General features: G+C 46.2%; 1 protein-coding gene across 1 annotated transcript; it reads right to left on the reverse strand.

Annotated features, from left to right (window-relative positions):
* Nucleotides 1–18,431: 18,431 nt before the first annotated feature.
* LOC138353811 (uncharacterized) lies at nucleotides 18,432–19,016 on the reverse strand. Its single transcript, XM_069307225.1, has one exon. The coding sequence runs from the start codon at nucleotides 19,014–19,016 to the stop codon at nucleotides 18,432–18,434; it is 585 nt and encodes a 194-aa protein (XP_069163326.1).
* Nucleotides 19,017–19,246: the final 230 nt, after the last annotated feature.

Genomic DNA, 19,246 nt, shown 5'->3' on the forward strand with positions numbered 1-19,246 from the left:
AAGACAAAATAATGTAATCTAATATTACCTTCCTAGGCCTATTTCACGATATCTGAGGCCTAATATGTGTACTGTATGTGTGACCTCTGAGCCTGGTCACTGTGTGCTGCCCTCTGAGCCTGGTCACTGGGTGCTGCCCTCTGAGCCTGGTCACTGTGTGCTGCCCTCTGAGCCTGGTCACTGTGTGCTGCCCTCTGAGCCTGGTCACTGGGTGCTGCCCTCTGAGCCTGGTCACTGTATGCTGCCCTCTGAGCCTGGTCACTGTGTGCTGCCCTCTGAGCCTGGTCACTGGGTGCTGCCCTCTGAGCCTGGTCACTGTATGCTGCCCTCTGAGCCTGGTCACTGTGTGCTGCCCTCTGAGCCTGGTCACTGGGTGCTGCCCTCTGAGCCTGGTCACTGGGTGCTGCCCTCTGAGCCTGGTCACTGTATGCTGCCCTCTGAGCCTGGTCACTAGGAGCTGCCCTCTGAGCCTGGTCACTGTATGCTGCACTCTGAGCCTGGTCACTGTATGCTGCCCTCTGAGCCTGGTCACTGGGTGCTGCCCTCTGAGCCTGGTCACTGGGTGCTGCCCTCTGAGCCTGGGTGCTGCCCTCTGAGCCTGGTCACTGGGTGCTGCCCTCTGAGCCTGGTCACTGTGTGCTGCCCTCTGAGCCTGGTCAGTAGGGGCTAACAGCCCTGGCCTCGTACTCTGACCTCTAATATTAAGAATATCTTCCAAGCAGGAGCCAAGGCGGTTGGGCTCCTGGCGGTCCACAGGGAGGCGTTCGCACGGTCCGGGGGTCGATCACTGGTTTAATGTTTGCTTTATCATGCTGCCCTCGACCTCCCCAACCGCTTCAGCTGCACCCGCTCGCTCTCACCTTCTCCAGTGTGTGTTTACCTCTCAATATCTTTGGAGGAGTGAGGTATGCCCCGCCTGCGGGACCTGTGAGGCGCCACAACCTTACCCTTGTGGCGTGGGACTTATTCGTCATTAAAGTTGTGGATGGAGGAGGTTTACACAACTTCCTCTTGCAGTGTATCCTAGTTACTGACGCCCAGTACAGGGTACGGGAATATTCTTACATTCCTTCGACGCATTTTCGTTTTCAGTTGCCACTTATGTCCTCTTGTCCTACATTCTCTCAATTTAAAGTGATTATCTCTATCCCACCTTGTCTATTTCCTTACAGTATCTTGTATATTGTGATCATATCTCTTCTGTGATCATAAGCGGGTGCTGCATACTGCAGTATGCAACACCCGCTTGGAATCTGTCTCTGATACTGGAAATGTTTCCTTGTTTATGTGTACACAGTGCTCAGGTTGGGGCATCAGGGGGCTCAAGACACAGTGCTCAGGTCGGAGCATCAGAAGTGCTCAAAACACAGAGCTCAAGTCGTGAGCATCAGAAGTGCTCAAGACACAGTGCTCAGGTCGTGAGCATCAAAAGTGCTCAGGACGGAGCATCAGAAGTGCTCAAAACACAGAGCTCAAGTCGTGAGCATCAGAAGTGCTCAAGACACAGTGCTCAGGTCGGGGCATCAGAAGTGCTCAAGACACAGTGCTCAGGTCGTGAGCATCAAAAGTGCTCAGGACGGAGCATCAGAAGTGCACAAGACACAGTGCTCAGGTCGTGAGCATCAGAAGTGCTCAAGACACAGTGCTCAGGTCGGGGCATTAGAAGTGCTCAAGACACAGTGCTCAGGTCGTGAGCATCAAAAGTGCTCAGGACGGAGCATCAGAAGTGCACAAGACACAGTGCTCAGGTCGTGAGCATCAGAAGTGCTCAAGACACAGTGCTCAGGTCGGGGCATTAGAAGTGCTCAAGACACAGTGCTCAGGTCGTGAGCATCAAAAGTGCTCAGGACGGAGCATCAGAAGTGCACAAGACACAGTGCTCAGGACGGAGCATCAGAAGTGCTCAAGACACAGTGCTCAGGTCGTGAGCATCAGAAGTGCTCAAGACACAGTGCTCAGGTCGTGAGCATCAAAAGTGCTCAGGACGGAGCATCAGAAGTGCACAAGACACAGTGCTCAGGACGGAGCATCAGAAGTGCACAAGACACAGTGCTCAGGATGGAGCATCAGAAGTGCACAAGACACAGTGCTCAGGTCATGAGCATCAAAAGTGCTCAGGACGGAGCATCAGAAGTGCACAAGACACAGTGCTCAGGACGGAGCATCAGAAGTGCTCAAGACACAGTGATCAGGACGGAGCATCAGAAGTGCACAAGACACAGTGCTCAGGACGGAGCATCAGAAGTGCTCAAGACACAGTGCTCAGGACGGAGCATCAGAAGTGCACAAGACACAGTGCTCAGGACGGAGCATCAGAAGTGCTCAAGACACAGTGCTCAGGTCGTGAGCATCAGAAGTGCTCAAGACACAGTGCTCAGGTCGTGAGCATCACAAGGGCTCAAGACACAGTGCTCAGGACGTGAGCATCAGAAGTGCTCAAGACACAGTGCTCAGGACGGAGCATCAGAAGTGCACAAGACAGTGCTCAGGTCGTGAGCATCAGAAGTGCTCAAGACACAGTGCTCAGGTCGTGAGCATCAGAAGTGCTCAAGACACAGTGCTCAGGTCGTGAGCATCAGAAGTGCTCAAGACACAGTGCTCAGGTCGTGAGCATCAGAAGTGCTCAAGACACAGTGCTCAGGACGGAGCATCAGAAGTGCACAAGACACAGTGCTCAGGTCGTGAGCATCAGAAGTGCTCAGGTCGTGAGCATCAGAAGTGCTCAAGACACAGTGCTCAGGTCGTGAGCATCAGAAGTGCTCAAGACACAGTGCTCATGTCGTGAGCATCAGAAGTGCTCAAGACACAGTGCTCAGGACGGAGCATCAGAAGTGCACAAGACACAGTGCTCAGGTCGTGAGCATCAGAAGTGCTCAAGACACACTGCTTCTGATAAAACTCCCATTTCTTGTTATCAGATAACAGGAAATTGTCCATAACTCGCGCCGTCAGTGTGGAGAAAGTTGGTCATTGTTCCACCTCTGAACAACGCCAGAGTCCTGCCCGTGCTATCATGCCAGAGTCCTGCCCGTGCTATCATGCCAGAGTCCTGCCCGTGCTATCATGCCAGAGTCCTGCCCGTGCTATCATGCCAGAGTCCTGCCCGTGCTATCATGCCAGATATCTTCCTGCCATCTTTATACATTCAGATGAAGCTACCCGCCAAACACACACCGAAACTACGACGTTGGTACAACGTTCGAACAAGTTTTAACATCTCCTAACCAGTTATAACAACCAATATAGCAAGTTGTAACAACGTTTTAATACGTCATAAGCACGTTAAATCAAGATGTAACAACTTTATTACACGTTGTAACAAGCGGAAAATAGAGATAGTTTCGGTTTGTGTTTCCAGGGTATAATGGTCATTTAATTATTAAACGGGCTGGTTATGTCTGCGTGGCTCGGGTACCCGGCGGTACTCGGGTGCCGAGGAGGGGGGAGGGGGGCGCAACATCTTCACACCTACACACATTAACTTTAATGATAAATGACATTTGATATAATTTGATATAAATTGCCAATCCAAGTGTTATTATTTTCATAATGACTTGGCGCTTTCTCCTGATAGTTCCCGTCCCTTACCAGGGAACTATCAGGAGAAAGCGCCAAGAGCGGCGGTTGAGTAACCTGTAGAGCACCTAGAGGTATTAGAGCGGCGGTTGAGTAACCTGTAGAGCACCTAGAGGTATTAGAGCGGCGGTTGAGTAACCTGTAGAGCACCTAGAGGTATTAGAGCGGCAGTTGAGTAACCTGTAGAGCACCTAGAGGTATTAGAGCGGCGGTTGAGTAACCTGTAGAGCACCTAGAGGTATTAGAGCGGCGGTTGAGTAACCTGTAGAGCACCTAGAGGTATTAGATCGGCGGTTGAGTAACCTGTAGAGCACCTAGAGGTATTAGAGCGGCGGTTGAGTAACCTGTAGAGCACCTAGAGGTATTAGAGCGGCGGGTGAGTAACCTGTAGAGCACCTAGAGGTATTAGAGCGGCGGTTGAGTAACCTGTTGAGCACCTAGAGATATTAGAGCGGTGTTGAGTACTCTGTAGAGCACCTAGAGGTATTAGAGCGGCAGTTGAGTAACCTGTAGAGCACCTAGAGGTATTAGAGCGGCGGGTGAGTAACCTGTAGAGCACCTAGAGGTATTAGAGCGGCGGGTGAGTAACCTGTTGAGCACCTAGAGATATTAGAGCGGCGGTTGAGTAACCTGTAGAGCACCTAGAGATATTAGAGCGGTGTTGAGTACTCTGTAGAGCACCTAGAGGTATTAGAGCGGCAGTTGAGTACTCTGTAGAGCACCTAGAGGTATTAGAGCGGCGGTTGAGTAACCTGTTGAGCACCTAGAGATATTAGAGCGGTGTTGAGTACTCTGTAGAGCACCTAGAGGTATTAGAGCGGCAGTTGAGTACTCTGTAGAGCACCTAGAGGTATTAGAGCGGCGGTTGAGTAACCTGTAGAGCACCTAGAGGTATTAGAGCGGTGTTGAGTACTCTGTAGAGCACCTAGAGGTATTAGAGCGGCGGGTGAGTAACCTGTAGAGCACCTAGAGGTATTAGAGCGGCGGTTGAGTAACCTGTAGAGCACCTAGAGGTATTAGAGCGGCGGGAGAGTAACCTGTAGAGCACCTAGAGGTATTAGAGCGGCGGTTGAGTAACCTGTAGAGCACCTAGAGGTATTAGAGCGGCGGGTGAGTAACCTGTAGAGCACCTAGAGGTATTGGAGCGGCGGTTGAGTAACCTGAAGAGCACCTAGAGGTATTAGAGCGGCGGGTGAGTACCCTGTAGACCACCTAGAGGTATTAGAGCGGCAGTTGAGTAACCTGTAGAGCACCTAGAGGTATTAGAGCGGCGGGTGAGTACCCTGTAGAGCCCTTACAGTGGAGCCCTTACCCAGGGGAATCCATACCCCGTGAAGAACGGAACCTAAACAGTAGAGGTCTGTGACTTGTTCTCTGAACAATTAAAAATAAAATAGCTTAGCCTTACCTCGAATCCATGTTTTGATTGTACAAAAACAATGACAAATTGCTGGCTAGTTACAACTGCCTCGTTTATTGACGATTTCTCACTTTTCCTTAAATATTGTAAAATCTTTACAATTTTCTGTAAAGATTTCTCCTCAGTTTTTGTCCTTTGCTCTGGCTCTTTGGTCCCGCCTCTCAACCGTCAATCAACTGGTGTACAGATTCCTGAGCCTATTGGGCTCTATCATATCTACATTATAAACTGTGTATGGAGTCAGCCTCCACCACATCACTGCTTAATGCATTTGATTTGTTAACTACTCTGACACTGTAGAAAATCTTTCTAATGTCTCTGTTGCTCATTTGGGTACTCAGTTTCCCCCCGTGTCCTCTTGTTGCATGTTCCGCCCGTGTTAAACAGTTTGTCTTTGTGCACCCTTGTGGTTAAAGGGGTTACGGGTATATCTCTGAAGAGTCTGCCATCACAAGGTGGTCATGTACCCTAGACCAACAACTACAACTCCTCTGATATAGAATCATAACAACAAGCGTGTATCAAAATGTTTACACTTTTTTTGTAAAAAATGTCATTCAAATAACGAATCAGTAAAAAAAAACTTAAATGCGATAAAAATGGATTACGAAAAAAAATTTCCGTGAATTATTTCCTGACGGGATTATGTTAAGGAGCTTACACTTGAGTTTTGTACAGGTGAATACTTATTACATCGACGGGGGGGGGGGGAGTTTTTAATACAAGAACAACAAATGCAGATTGTGGTGTATAATGCTGGAAGGGGCCACTGATGTTGCTCGGGTCTGTCTGTCTGTCTGTGTCACTCCCACTCTATTTTTATCTATGTCTCTGTCTACCTAAGTCACATGGGAATTTAATTCCTATGTGCATTAGAGGGAGGCGGAGAGAGTATAAAATCTCAGTTGGGCAGGAGTTTGCTGCCTCTGAGATCTTTCCTATTGGGTCTCCCGATAGCTCAGTGTAAGGGCTTCTGCCTCACACCCGGGGGTCGGGGGTTCGAGTCTCCTAGTGTCTAAGTGAATAAAATGTTTATTTCCATGATAGTGTGGTTGGCAATTGTTTATATATTTTATCATATATATATATATATATATATATATATATATATATATATATATATATATATATATATATATATATATATATATATATATATATAGTCAGTCTGGTGTTGACAAAGACTTTAACAGAGCCGAAACGTTCACCTTATTTCATATTTCTCTGTGGATTTTCCGCATATATATATATATATATATATATATATATATATATATATATATATATATATATATATATATATATATATGTGTGTGTGTGTGTGTGTGTGTGTGTGTGTGTGTGTGTGTGTGTGTGTGTGTGTGTGTGTGTGTGTGTGTGTGTGTGTGTGTGTGTGTGTGTGTGTGTGTGTGTGTGTGTGTGTGTGTCTTCATAATTAATGACATATATAAAGATAATAACTGTTGTCTTTGGCTTGGCTTGGGGAGGAGAACGGGCTGTGCTGAAGTTACGGGTTTTATGGTACTATGGCCAAGGTATGAATAGCAGATTTTTCAAAATTTTCCCAAAGTCAATTAATATTTTTTGTTTTCAAAATGTTTGCAGAGAATATAATTGTTTCCCCTTTGACATGATGACCTGAGGGAGGGTGGTGGGTTGTCCTGCAGCTGTAGCAGGCTGGAGAAAGATGGACCGGTATTGAAGTTATGTGTTTTGTGGTACTAAGGCCAAAGTATGAATAGCAGAAATTTGTTTAATATTTCTGAGATTAGTGAATAATGCTGTATATTACTATAGGATGTGTATATTACTATAGGATGTGTATATTACTATAGGATGTGTATATTACCATAGGATGTGTATATTACTATAGGATTCATATGGTGCTATGGCACCATATGAAGAGTTGAAAATTGATGTGAAATTTACCCGAGATCAATAATTAATATTTTATATTACTACAAGATTTGTATTTGTCAAAATATTTTGCTAGGAGCAGCCAGCGTCCAGTGCCAAACACCTTAATGGGGGAACAGAATGTGACCGCGGTACGCTGTTCTGTATTGACCTCTGGTGACCCCGACCCTCTGTGACCACCCTGCACCCTACACTACTCACCTGGTAAACTTTTGTGTGACTAGCTCTAGGCGTCTGGCCTCCAACCTCGAACGTACAATCTATCATATAAATATATATAAAAGTTCACACGTTACAGTTAGCTCACATGAGAATGCGATGCCCAGTATATCTTAAAGTTACGACTATGCTCAGAATTGTGAAGGATAAAACAGATCACTTTACCACTGGCTGTATCAGCTGGAAACTGATAGTGAAGTGTGATCGGTGATCAATACAAGGTTATCAGGACAGGTAAACTACTCCAGCACATATATAATCTCCTCAGTAACTAAGAAGCTTAAGGGTAAACTCTTTCTTACTCTTCCTAAAGTAAACTCCTAAATCAGCAGAACAAATAAGAGGCTGAGAAGGTAAAGTTTTCTCCCTGTTTAGAGTTTCCTCCGAGAGATTACATTAGCCAAGTTGTAATCTTGTTGACGCCAGACCTCCCAGCAGTCAGACCTTCCAGTAGCCAGACCTTCTAGCAGCCAGACCTCCCAGCAGTCAGACCTTCCAGTAGCCAGACCTTCTAGCAGCCAGACCTCCCAGCAGTCAGACCTCCCAGCAGCCAGACCTCTCAGCAGTCAGACCTCCTAGCAGCCAGACCTCCCAGCAGCCAGACCTCCCAGCAGTCAGACCTCCCAGCAGCCAGACCTCCCAGAAGTCAGACCTCCCAGCAGCCAGACCTCCCAGCAGCCAGACCTCCCAGCAGTCAGAACTCCCAGCAGCCAGACCTCCCAGCAGCCAGACCTCCCAGCAGTCAGACCTCCCAGCAGCCAGACCTCCCAGCAGTCAGACCTCCCAGCAGCCAGACCTCCCAGCAGACAGACCTCCCAGCAGTCAGACCTCTCAGCAGTCAGACCTCCCAGCAGTCAGACCTCCCAGCAGTCAGACCTCCCAGCAGCCAGACCTCCCAGCAGCCACACCTCCCAGCAGTGAGACCTCCCAGTAGCCACACCTCCCAGCAGTGAGACCTCCCAGCAGCCAGACCTCTCAGCAGTCAGACCTCCCAGCAGTCAGACCTCCCAGCAGTTAGACCTCCCAGCAGCCAGACCTCCCAGCAGTCAGACCTCCCAGCAGCCAGACCTCCCAGCTGTCAGACCTCCCAGCAGTCAGACCTCCCAGCAGCCAGACCTCCCAGCAGTCAGACCTCCCAGCAGCCACACCTCCCAGCAGTGAGACCTCCCAGGTGATGGGGTTCACTTGTATGAACAGTGATCTGAGGGGCTACACATGTGATGGGGTTCACTTGTATGAATAGTGATCTGAGGGGCTACACATGTGATGGGGTTCACTTGTATGAAAAATGATCTGAGGGGCTACACATGTGATGGGGTTCACTTGTATGAAAAATGATCTGAGGGGCTACACATGTGATGGGGTTCACTTGTATGAAAAATGATCTGAGGGGCTACAGAGGTGATGGGGCTCACTTGTATGAACAGTGATCTGAAGGGCTACACAAGTGATGGGGTTCACTGACATAAACAGTGACGGTAGACACTGCTACAAGTGTCGTGATACACCAGTGTCTCCAGGAAGGAACGAAGCCGAAGTCAGGTTCAGGTAACTGGAACCGGATACAGTGTGAGAGCCAAATAAATGAATTTTAGCATTATTAAAGGTACAGAAGCTTAATAAATCTAGAGATGCAAATACTTCCGGGTTATGGAAACCATATATTAGTTTAAGGAAGGATGGGGAGGCGGAGAATTATGAGAGGTAGAGGAGGAGTGGAAGGGAAAGAAGAGGAGGAGAACGGGTAAAAGAATGAGGAGATAGGGAGAACGAAAGATCCAGAATAAGAATAAGGGAGAAGAGAATGAGGTAAGGAAGCAGGATGTAGAGAAAGAGGTAAGCCCAGGATAACAATGTATTATGTATAGGCATAAATCATTACATTCAGAACTCATTCATATGAGTACATAGAGCAGCTTACTCATCTGAAAATAGCGGATAATCTATTGCGATTGACATCCTAGACCTGCAGTCGGCCCACACCTGCAGTCGGCCCACACCTGCAGTCGGCCCACACCTGCAGTCGGCCCACACCTGCAGTCGGCCCACACCTGCAGTCGGCCCACACCTGCAGTCGGCCCACACCTGCAGTCGGCCCACACCTGCAGTCGGCCCACACCTGCAGTCGGCCCACACCTGCAGTCGGCCCACACCTGCAGTCGGCCCACACCTGCAGTCGGCCCACACCTGCAGTCGGCACACACCTGCAGTGGGCCCACACCTGCAAGCACAGCTGGACGTCCTGTGACACGTCATTCTCTGAAAGTTCCTAAAAGTCAGTGAACTTTCTTGTTATTTGTTCACTTTGTACATAAAGTTAATTTAGGAATTCGGTTTTACTTCACACCCTCAGACCTAAAGTTTATACGTTTAAGCGTGTACCTACAAGTCCCAGTGTGTACCTACAAGTCCCAGTGTGTACCTACAAGTCCCAGTGTGTACCTACAAGTCCCAGTGTGTACCTACAAGTCCCAGTGTGTACCTACAAGCACCAGTGTGTACCTACAAGTCCCAGTGTGTACCTACAAGTCCCAGTGTGTACCTACAAGTCCCAGTGTGTACCTACAAGTCCCAGTGAGTACCTACAAGTCCCAGTGTGTACCTACAAGTCCCAGTGTGTACCTACAAGTCCCAGTGTGTACCTACAAGTCCCAGTGTGTACCTACAAGTCCCAGTGTGTACCTACAAGCACCAGTGTGTACCTACAAGTCCCAGTGTGTACCTACAAGTCCCAGTGTGTACCTACAAGCCCCAGTGTGTACCTACAAGTCCCAGTGTGTACCTACAAGTCCCAGTGTGTACCTACAAGTCCCAGTGTGTACCTACAAGTCCCAGTGAGTACCTACAAGTCCCAGTGTGTACCTACAAGTCCCAGTGTGTACCTACAAGTCCCAGTGTGTACCTACAAGTCCCAGTGTGTACCTACAAGTCCCAGTGTGTACCTACAAGTCCCAGTGTGTACCTACAAGCCCCAGTGTGTACCTACAAGTCCCAGTGTGTACCTACAAGTCCCAGTGTGTACCTACAAGTCCCAGTGTGTACCTACAAGTCCCAGTGTGTACCTACAAGTCCCAGTGTGTACCTACAAGCCCCAGTGTGTACCTACAAGTCCCAGTGTGTACCTACAAGTCCCAGTGTGTACCTACAAGTCCCAGTGTGTACCTACAAGCACCAGTGTGTACCTACAAGTCCCAGTGTGTACCTACAAGCCCCAGTGTGTACCTACAAGTCCCAGTGTGTACCTACAAGTCCCAGTGTGTACCTACAAGCCCCAGTGTGTACCTACAAGTCCCAGTGTGTACCTACAAGCCCCAGTGTGTACCTACAAGTCCCAGTGTGTACCTACAAGTCCCAGTGTGTACCTACAAGTCCCAGTGTGTACCTACAAGTCCCAGTGTGTACCTACAAGCCCCAGTGTGTACCTACAAGTCCCAGTGTGTACCTACAAGTCCCAGTGTGTACCTACAAGTCCCAGTGTGTACCTACAAGTCCCAGTGTGTACCTACAAGTCCCAGTGTGTACCTACAAGCCCCAGTGTGTACCTACAAGTCCCAGTGTGTACCTACAAGTCCCAGTGTGTACCTACAAGTCCCAGTGTGTACCTACAAGCCTCAGTGTGTACCTACAAGTCCCAGTGTGTACCTACAAGTCCCAGCGTGTATCTACAAGTCCCAGTGTGTACCTACAAGTCCCAGTGTGTACCTACAAGCCTCAATGTGTACCTACAAGCCTCAGTGTGTACCTACAAGCCTCAATGTGTACCTACAAGCCTCAAGTGTGTACCTACAAGCCTCAGTGTGTACCTACAAGCCTCAGTGTGTACCTACAAGCCTCAATGTGTACCTACAAGCCTCAGTGTGTACCTACAAGCCTCAAGTGTGTACCTACAAGCTCCAGTGTGTACCTACAAGCCCCAGTGTGTACCTACAAGCACCAGTGTGTACCTACAAGTCCCAGTGTGTACCTACAAGCCCCAGTGTGTACCTACAAGCCCCAGTGTGTACCTACAAGCCCCAGTGTGTACCTACAAGCCCCAGTGTGTACCTACAAGCCCCAGTGTGTACCTACAAGCACCAGTGTGTACCTACAAGCCTCAGTGAGTACCACCAAGCCCCAGTGTGTACCTACAAGCCCCAGTGTGTACCTACAAGCCTCAGTGTGTACCTACAAGCCCCAGTGTGTACCTACAAGCACCAGTGTGTACCTACAAGCCTCAGTGTGTACCTATAAGCCTCAGTGTGTACCTACAAGCACCAGTGTGTACCTACAAGCCTCAGTGTGTACCACCAAGCCTCAGTGTGTACCTACAAGCCTCAGTGTGTACCTACAAGCCTCAGTGTGTACCTACAAGCCTCAGTGTGTACCTACAAGCCACAGTGTGTACCTACAAGCCCCAGTGTGTACCTACAAGCCCCAGTGTGTACCTACAAGCCTCAGTGTGTACCTACAAGCCTCAGTGTGTACCTACAAGCCTGCCTCAGTGTGTACCTACAAGCCTCAGTGTGTACCACCAAGCCTCAGTGTGTACCTACAAGCCTCAGTGTGTACCTACAAGCCTCAGTGTGTACCTACAAGCCCCGAACATTTATACTTCCAGCTGTTATTAATGTTGCGAGCAATAGAGGCACAGGTGCGTGCGATGAATCTTGCTAATGGTAGTTGGTGGGTGAGTGTGTCCTGATATTACCATAGTAATGGTGGGTTACGCCCTTGTTGTTCTGAGTTCTCCAGTTTGCACTGTGCTTTACTCTATTGTGTGGTACTCCAGGTACACCTGGGAGAGTTTACTGTGTGGTGTGGTACTCCACGTTTACCTGGGAGAGTTTACTGTGTGGTGTGGTACTCCAAGGTTACCTGGGTGAGTTTACTGTGTGGTGTGGTACTCCAAGTTTACCTGGGAGAGTTTACTGTGTGGTGTGGTACTCCAAGTTTACCTGGGAGAGTTTACTGTGTGGTGTGGTACTCCAAGGTTACCTGGGTGAGTTTACTGTGTGGTGTGGTACTCCAAGTTTACCTGGGAGAGTTTACTGTGTGGTGTGGTACTCCAAGTTTACCTGGGAGAGTTTACTGTGTGGTGTGGTACTCCAAGGTTACCTGGGTGAGTTTACTGTGTGGTGTGGTACTCCAAGGTTACCTGGGTGAGTTTACTGTGTGGCGTGGTACTCCAACGTTACCTGGGTGAGTTTACTGTGTGGTGTGGTACTCCAAGGTTACCTGGGTGAGTTTACTGTGTGGTGTGGTACTCCAAGGTTACCTGGGTGAGTTTACTGTGTGGCGTGGTACTCCAACGTTACCTGGGTGAGTTTACTGTGTGGTGTGGTACTCCAAGGTTACCTGGGTGAGTTTACTGTGTGGTGTGGTACTAAAAGGTTACCTGGGAGAGTTTACTGTGTGGTGTGGTACTCCAAGGTTACCTGGGAGAGTTTACTGTGTGGTGTGGTACTCCAAGGTTACCTGGGTGAGTTTACTGTGTGGTGTGGTACTCCAAGGTTACCTGGGTGAGTTTACTGTGTGGTGTGGTACTCCAAGGTTACCTGGGAGAGTTTACTGTGTGGTGTGGTACTCCAAGGTTACCTGGGTGAGTTTACTGTGTGGTGTGGTACTCCAAGGTTACCTGGGTGAGTTTACTGTGTGGTGTGGTACTCCAAGGTTACCTGGGAGAGTTTACTGTGTGGTGTGGTACTCCAAGGTTACCTGGGTGAGTTTACTGTGTGGTGTGGTACTCCAAGGTTACCTGGGTGAGTTTACTGTGTGGTGTGGTACTCCAAGGTTACCTGGGTAAGTTTACTGTGTGGTGTGGTACTCCAAGGTTACCTGGGTGAGTTTACAGTGTGGTGTGGTACTCCAAGGTTACCTGGGTGAGTTTACTGTGTGGTGTGGTACTCCAAGGTTACCTGGGTGAGTTTACTGTGTGGTGTGGTACTCCAAGGTTACCTGGGTGAGTTTACTGTGTGGTGTGGTACTCCAAGGTTACCTGGGTGAGTTTACTCTGTGGTGTGGTACTCCAAGGTTACCTGGGTGAGTTTACTGTGTGGTGTGGTACTCCAAGGTTACCTGGGTGAGTTTACTGTGTGGTGTGGTACTCCAAGTTTACCTGAGTGAGTTTACTGTGCGGTGTGGTACTCCAAGGTTACCTGGGTGAGTTTACTGTGTGGTGTGGTACTCCAAGGTTACCTGGGTGAGTTTACTCTGTGGTGTGGTACTCCAAGTTTACCTGAGTGAGTTTACTGTGCGGTGTGGTACTCCAAGTACACCTGGGTGAGTTTACTCAGTAGTGCGGTACTCCAAGTACACCTGGGTGAGTTTACTCTGTGGTGTGATACTCCAAGGTTACCTGGGTGAGTTTACTGTGTGGTGTGGTACTCCAAGCTCACCTGCGTGAGTTTACTCTGTGGTGTGGTACTTCAAGTACACCTGTACGTGTGAGTTTACTGTGTGGTGTGGTACTCCAAGGTTACCTGGGTGAGTTTACTGTGTGGTGTGGTACTCCAAGGTTACCTGGGTGAGTTTACTCTGTGGTGTGGTACTCCAACGTTACCTGGGTGAGTTTACTCTGTGGTAATTCTTCTTATTTACTTATATTATACATTGTATACTGTATACATGTGTGTGAGTATAAGTATTCATTTTTCCTCACCTATTTTTACTCACGAACGTGGACCTGGGAACATTTACTCTTGTAATATTATGAATTTAGTCACCAATATATAATTCCTTACATTTTCTTATCAGTTACTCACCATACTCACTAATATGAGTCATACATCTGACCCATATTGGTGACTCATATTGGATCCAACAGGGAATTAGCGCCACTATCACTGTTGGCACTGTGCTCTCAAATACTCTCACTGTTGGCACTGTGCTCTCAAATACTCTCACAGTTGGCACTGTACTCTTAAATACTCTCTCTCTCTCTCTCTCTCTCTCTCTATATATATATATATATATATATATATATATATATATATATATATATATATATATATATATATATATATATATATATATATATAACTGAAAACTCACACCCCAGAAGTGACTCGAACCCATACTGCCAGGAGCAAGGCAACTGGTGTGTACAGGACACCTTAATCCACTCGACCATCCCGACCAGACATAAGGAAGTGATAGCCGAAGCTATTTGAACCACCCCTTCCGCCGGCACTCGGATGGTAATCTTGGGCACAGTATTTTATCGAATCACCTCATTCTTTGGGGCACACATGAGGAACACAAATGCGAACAAGCCTGAATGGTCCCCAGGACTATAGTCCCCAGGGCTATCACCTCCTCAGGACTAAGGAGGTGATAGCTATCACCTCCTTATGTTCGGTCGTGATGGTCGAGTGGATTAAGGTGTCCTGTACACACCAGTTGCGTTGCTCCTGGCAGTATGGGTTCGAGTCACTTCTGGGGTGTGAGTTTTCAGTTATATATATATATATATATATATATATATATATATATATATATATATATATATATATATATATATATATATATATATATATATATATATTATTAAATATGACCGAAAAAGTAAGATTAATAATTCTAACACGAATTTTCTCAATCTTTCGTACATTTCGTTTCACTGTTGGAGGTAAATCAAAAATCAATTCTCCAAAATTCATTTTTATTTCTAGTCTGACGCGACACGAGCGCGTTTCGTAAAACTTATTACATTTTCAAAGACTTTAGTTCACAAATACACAACTGAATAGAACTTACGCATCTCCGATTTTATATCTACATTTGAGTGAGGTGGAAGGGGTGATGTGGCATTAACACAAGACAGAACAAGATGTGGTATTAATAGGGTATTAATTTCATCAACACAAGACAGAACAAGAGTATTAATAGGGTATTAATTTCATCAACACAAGACAGAACACGAAACAATGGATATTGAATAGAAGTGTTTGTAGAAAGCCTATTGGTCCATATTTCTTGATGCTTCTATATTGGAGCGGAGTCTTGAGGTGGGTAGAATATAGTTGTGCAATAATTGGCTGTTGATTGCTGGTGTTGACTTCTTGATGAGTAGTGCCTCGCAAACGTCAAGCCGCCTGCTATCGCTGTATCTATCGATGATTTCTGTGTTGTTTACTAGGATTTCTCTGGCGATGGTTTGGTTATGGGAAGAGATTATATGTTGCTTAATGGAGCCCTGTTGCTTATGCATCGTTAAACGCCTAGAAAGAGATGTTGTTGTCTTGCCTATATACTGGGTTTTTTGGAGCTTACAGTCCCCAAGAGGGCATTTGAAGGCATAGACGACGTTAGTCTCTTTTAAAGCGTTCTGTTTTGTGTCTGGAGAGTTTCTCATGAGTAGGCTGGCCGTTTTTCTGGTTTTATAGTAAATCGTCAGTTGTATCCTCTGATTTTTGTCTGTAGGGATAACGTTTCTATTAACAATATCTTTCAGGACCCTTTCCTCCGTTTTATGAGCTGTGGAAAAGAAGTTCCTGTAAAATAGTCTAATAGGGGGTATAGGTGTTGTGTTAGTTGTCTCTTCAGAGGTTGCATGGCTTTTCACTTTCCTTCTTATGATGTCTTCGACGAAACCATTGGAGAAGCCGTTATTGACTAGGACCTGCCTTACCCTACCTGCCTTACCCATCGGAGATGCGTAAGTTCTATTCAGTTGTGTATTTGTGAACTAAAGTCTTTGAAAATGTAATAAGTTTTACGAAACGCGCTCGTGTCGCGTCAGACTAGAAATAAAAATGAATTTTGGAGAATTGATTTTTGATTTACCTCCAACAGTGAAACGAAATGTACGAAAGATTGAGAAAATTCGTGTTAGAATTATTAATCTTACTTTTTCGGTCATATTTAATAATATATGTCTACAGGAAAGACTGCTACCAAAATATACTAATATATATATATATATATATATATATATATATATATATATATATATATATATATATTGTATTACCAAAGCACAGTTTGGAAATAATAACATAGAACTTTGTAAAATAACAAAACTATGTGTGATAACAATGAACAAATATTTGTTCACAAAATGTTAGAGGTGAAAATGTGAACACAAATTTAGCGGCAGAAACAGATTGGTCGTTATTGGTTGTTTGTGACGACCCTCGTTACCATAGTGGGTCGTTATTGGTTGTTTGCGACGACCCTCGTTACCATAGTGGGTCGTTATTGGTTGTTTGTGACGACCCTCGTTACCATAGTGGGTCGTTATTGGTTGTTTGTGACGACCCTCGTTACCATAGTGGGTCGTTATTGGTTGTTTGTGACGACCCTCGTTACCATAGTGGGTCGTTATTGGTTGTTTGTGACGACCCTCGTTACCATAGTGGGTCGTTATTGGTTGTTTGTGACGACCCTCGTTACCATAGTGGGTCGTTATTGGCTGGTTGTGACGACCCTCGTTACCATAGTGGGTCGTTATTGGTTGTTTGTGACGACCCTCGTTACCATAGTGGGTCGTTATTGGCTGGTTGTGACGACCCTCGTTACCATAGTGGGTCGTTATTGGTTGTTTGTGACGACCCTCGTTATCATAGTGGGTCGTTATTGGTGTGGTGGTTGCTTGTGACAACCCTCGTTACCATAGTGGGTCGTTACTGGTTGTTTGTGGCGACCCTCGTTACCATAGTGGGTCGTTACTGGTTGTTTGTGGCGACCCTCGTTACCATAGTGGGTCGTTATTGGTGTGGTCTGGTTCGGCCACTTTAGGCAATTGGAAAGTCATGTTCACTACCTTCAGCGGTTAGGTCGTAACTATGTATGACCTTATGTGTTATGTATGACCTTATGTGTTATGTATGACCTTATGTGTTATGTATGACCTTATGTGTTATGTATGACCTTATGTGTTATGTATGACCTTATGTGTTATGTATGACCTTATGTGTTATGTATGACCTTATGTGTTATGTATGACCTTATGTGTTATGTATGACCTTATGTGTTATGTATGACCTTATGTGTTATGTATGACCTTATGTGTTATGTATGACCTTATGTGTTATGTATGACCTTATGTGTTATGTATGACCTTATGTATTATGTATGACCTTATGTGTTACGAAAACAGTGATACATAAAAGACCCATAAAAATCTTAGCACCTCACACATACAATTTTAAGGGCACTTATAATAAAAATCTTATATGCTTCAATATGAATTACTAAGATATGTGAATATTAGTAATGACTTGTTTACTCATTCAGTTCTCAAATGATCTAAGAAAGATCTTAGTTAAGCCAAGACTTGACAATTGGCTCCACCGAGACACAAACTTGAGCTTCTCTTAAAACTTTGTTAACTTTTGTCAGCACTTCAGAAGATGTGTTGAAAAGTGTATGATACAACTAAGGCTTTTCATATCATTATTTCCATCGTGGTCATATATAATTATATATTAATGCATGTGGGAGCCCGATATGGTTCCCCGGGTGCTGCTTGTTCTCTTCTTCAAGGATTGAGGGTCCCTACAAACAACCCTCTATATTTATATATATATATATATATATATATATATATATATATATATATATATATATATATATATATATATATATATATATATATATATATATATATATATATATATATATATTTATATATATACCCCATCAAGGGCACCCCATCACCTGGGGCCACACCTGCCTCGCCCCATCACCTGGGGCCACACCTGCCTCGCCCCATCACCTAGGGCCACACCTGCCTCGCCCCATCACCTGGGGCCACACCTGCCTCGCCCCATCACCTGGGGCCACACCTCGGCCATCTAACATCCGTACATGAGCATATAACATATGTACATGAACGTCTAACATTTATGTAACCTAAAATACACACAAAAAAATACATACTATCCATATATAAATGTTTAACATCTACACGTGTTTAACACCATACATTAATGTATGATATCCATACATTAGCGTTTAACTTTTATGAATAAATGTGTAACATTTATGTATTAATGAAGACTTGTAGCCCCATGTCTCGGTATTATTCTTGGCTTGTGTCTTACATGTTTCTCATTCTTTATGTTCTTTTGCAGGTCCCTTTCTCATTCCTCATGTGCCTCTGCTTCCTCATGTGCCTCTGCTGCCTCATGTGCCTCTGCTTCCTCATGTGCCTCTGCTGCCTCATGTGCCTCTGCTTCCTCATTCCTCATGTGCCTCTGCTTCCTCATTCCTGATATTCCTCTGCTTCCTCATTCCTCATGTCTCTGGTCCCTCCTCTCTGGTGCCCGGAGTTACCTTGTTAAGAGTAACTTGGTATTCATGGCCGGCCAGCTGCCTGTTACAGGTCATAATTGTGACTTGGCTTGCTGTAACTTCTCTCCTTGGTGGCCCTTGGTGGTTCTTGGTGGTTCTTGGTGGTTCTTGGTGGTTCTTGGTGGTTCTTGGTGGTTCTTGGTGGTTCTTGGTGGTTCTTGGTGGCCCTTGGTGGTTCTTGGTGGTTCTTGGTGGTTCTTGGTGGTTCTTGGTGGTTCTTGGTGGTTCTTGGTGGTTCTTGGTGGTTCTTGGTGGTTCTTGGTGGTTCTTGGTGGTTCTTGGTGGTTCTTGGTGGCCCTTGGTGGTTCTTGGTGGTTCTTGGTGGTTCTTGGTGGTTCTTGGTGGTTCTTGGTGGTTCTTGGTGGTTCTTGGTGGTTCTTGGTGGTTCTTGGTGGTTCTTGGTGGTTCTTGGTGGTTCTTGGTGGTTCTTGGTGGCCCTTGGTGGTTCTTGGTGGTTCTTGGTGGTTCTTGGTGGTTCTTGGTGGCCCTTCTTGGTTCTTGTTGGTTCTTGGTGGTTCTTGGTGGTTCTTGGTGGCCCTTCTTGGTTCTTGTTGGTTCTTGGTGGTTCTTGGTGGTTCTTGGTGGCCCTTCTTGGTTCTTGTTGGTTCATGTTGGTTCTGTGGTGGTGGTCACCAGCCACAGTAACCACCACCAGCCACAGTAACCACCACCACCCACAGTAACCACCACCAGCCACAGTAACCACCACCACCCACAGTAACCACCACCACCCACAGTAACCACCACCACCCACAGTAACCACCACCACCAGCCACAGTAACCACCACCACCAGCCACAGTAACCACCACCAGCCACAGTAACCACCACCAGCCACAGTA

This window comes from Procambarus clarkii, chromosome 59, assembly GCF_040958095.1.
Source record: "Procambarus clarkii isolate CNS0578487 chromosome 59, FALCON_Pclarkii_2.0, whole genome shotgun sequence".
Classification (NCBI taxonomy): domain Eukaryota; kingdom Metazoa; phylum Arthropoda; class Malacostraca; order Decapoda; family Cambaridae; genus Procambarus; species Procambarus clarkii.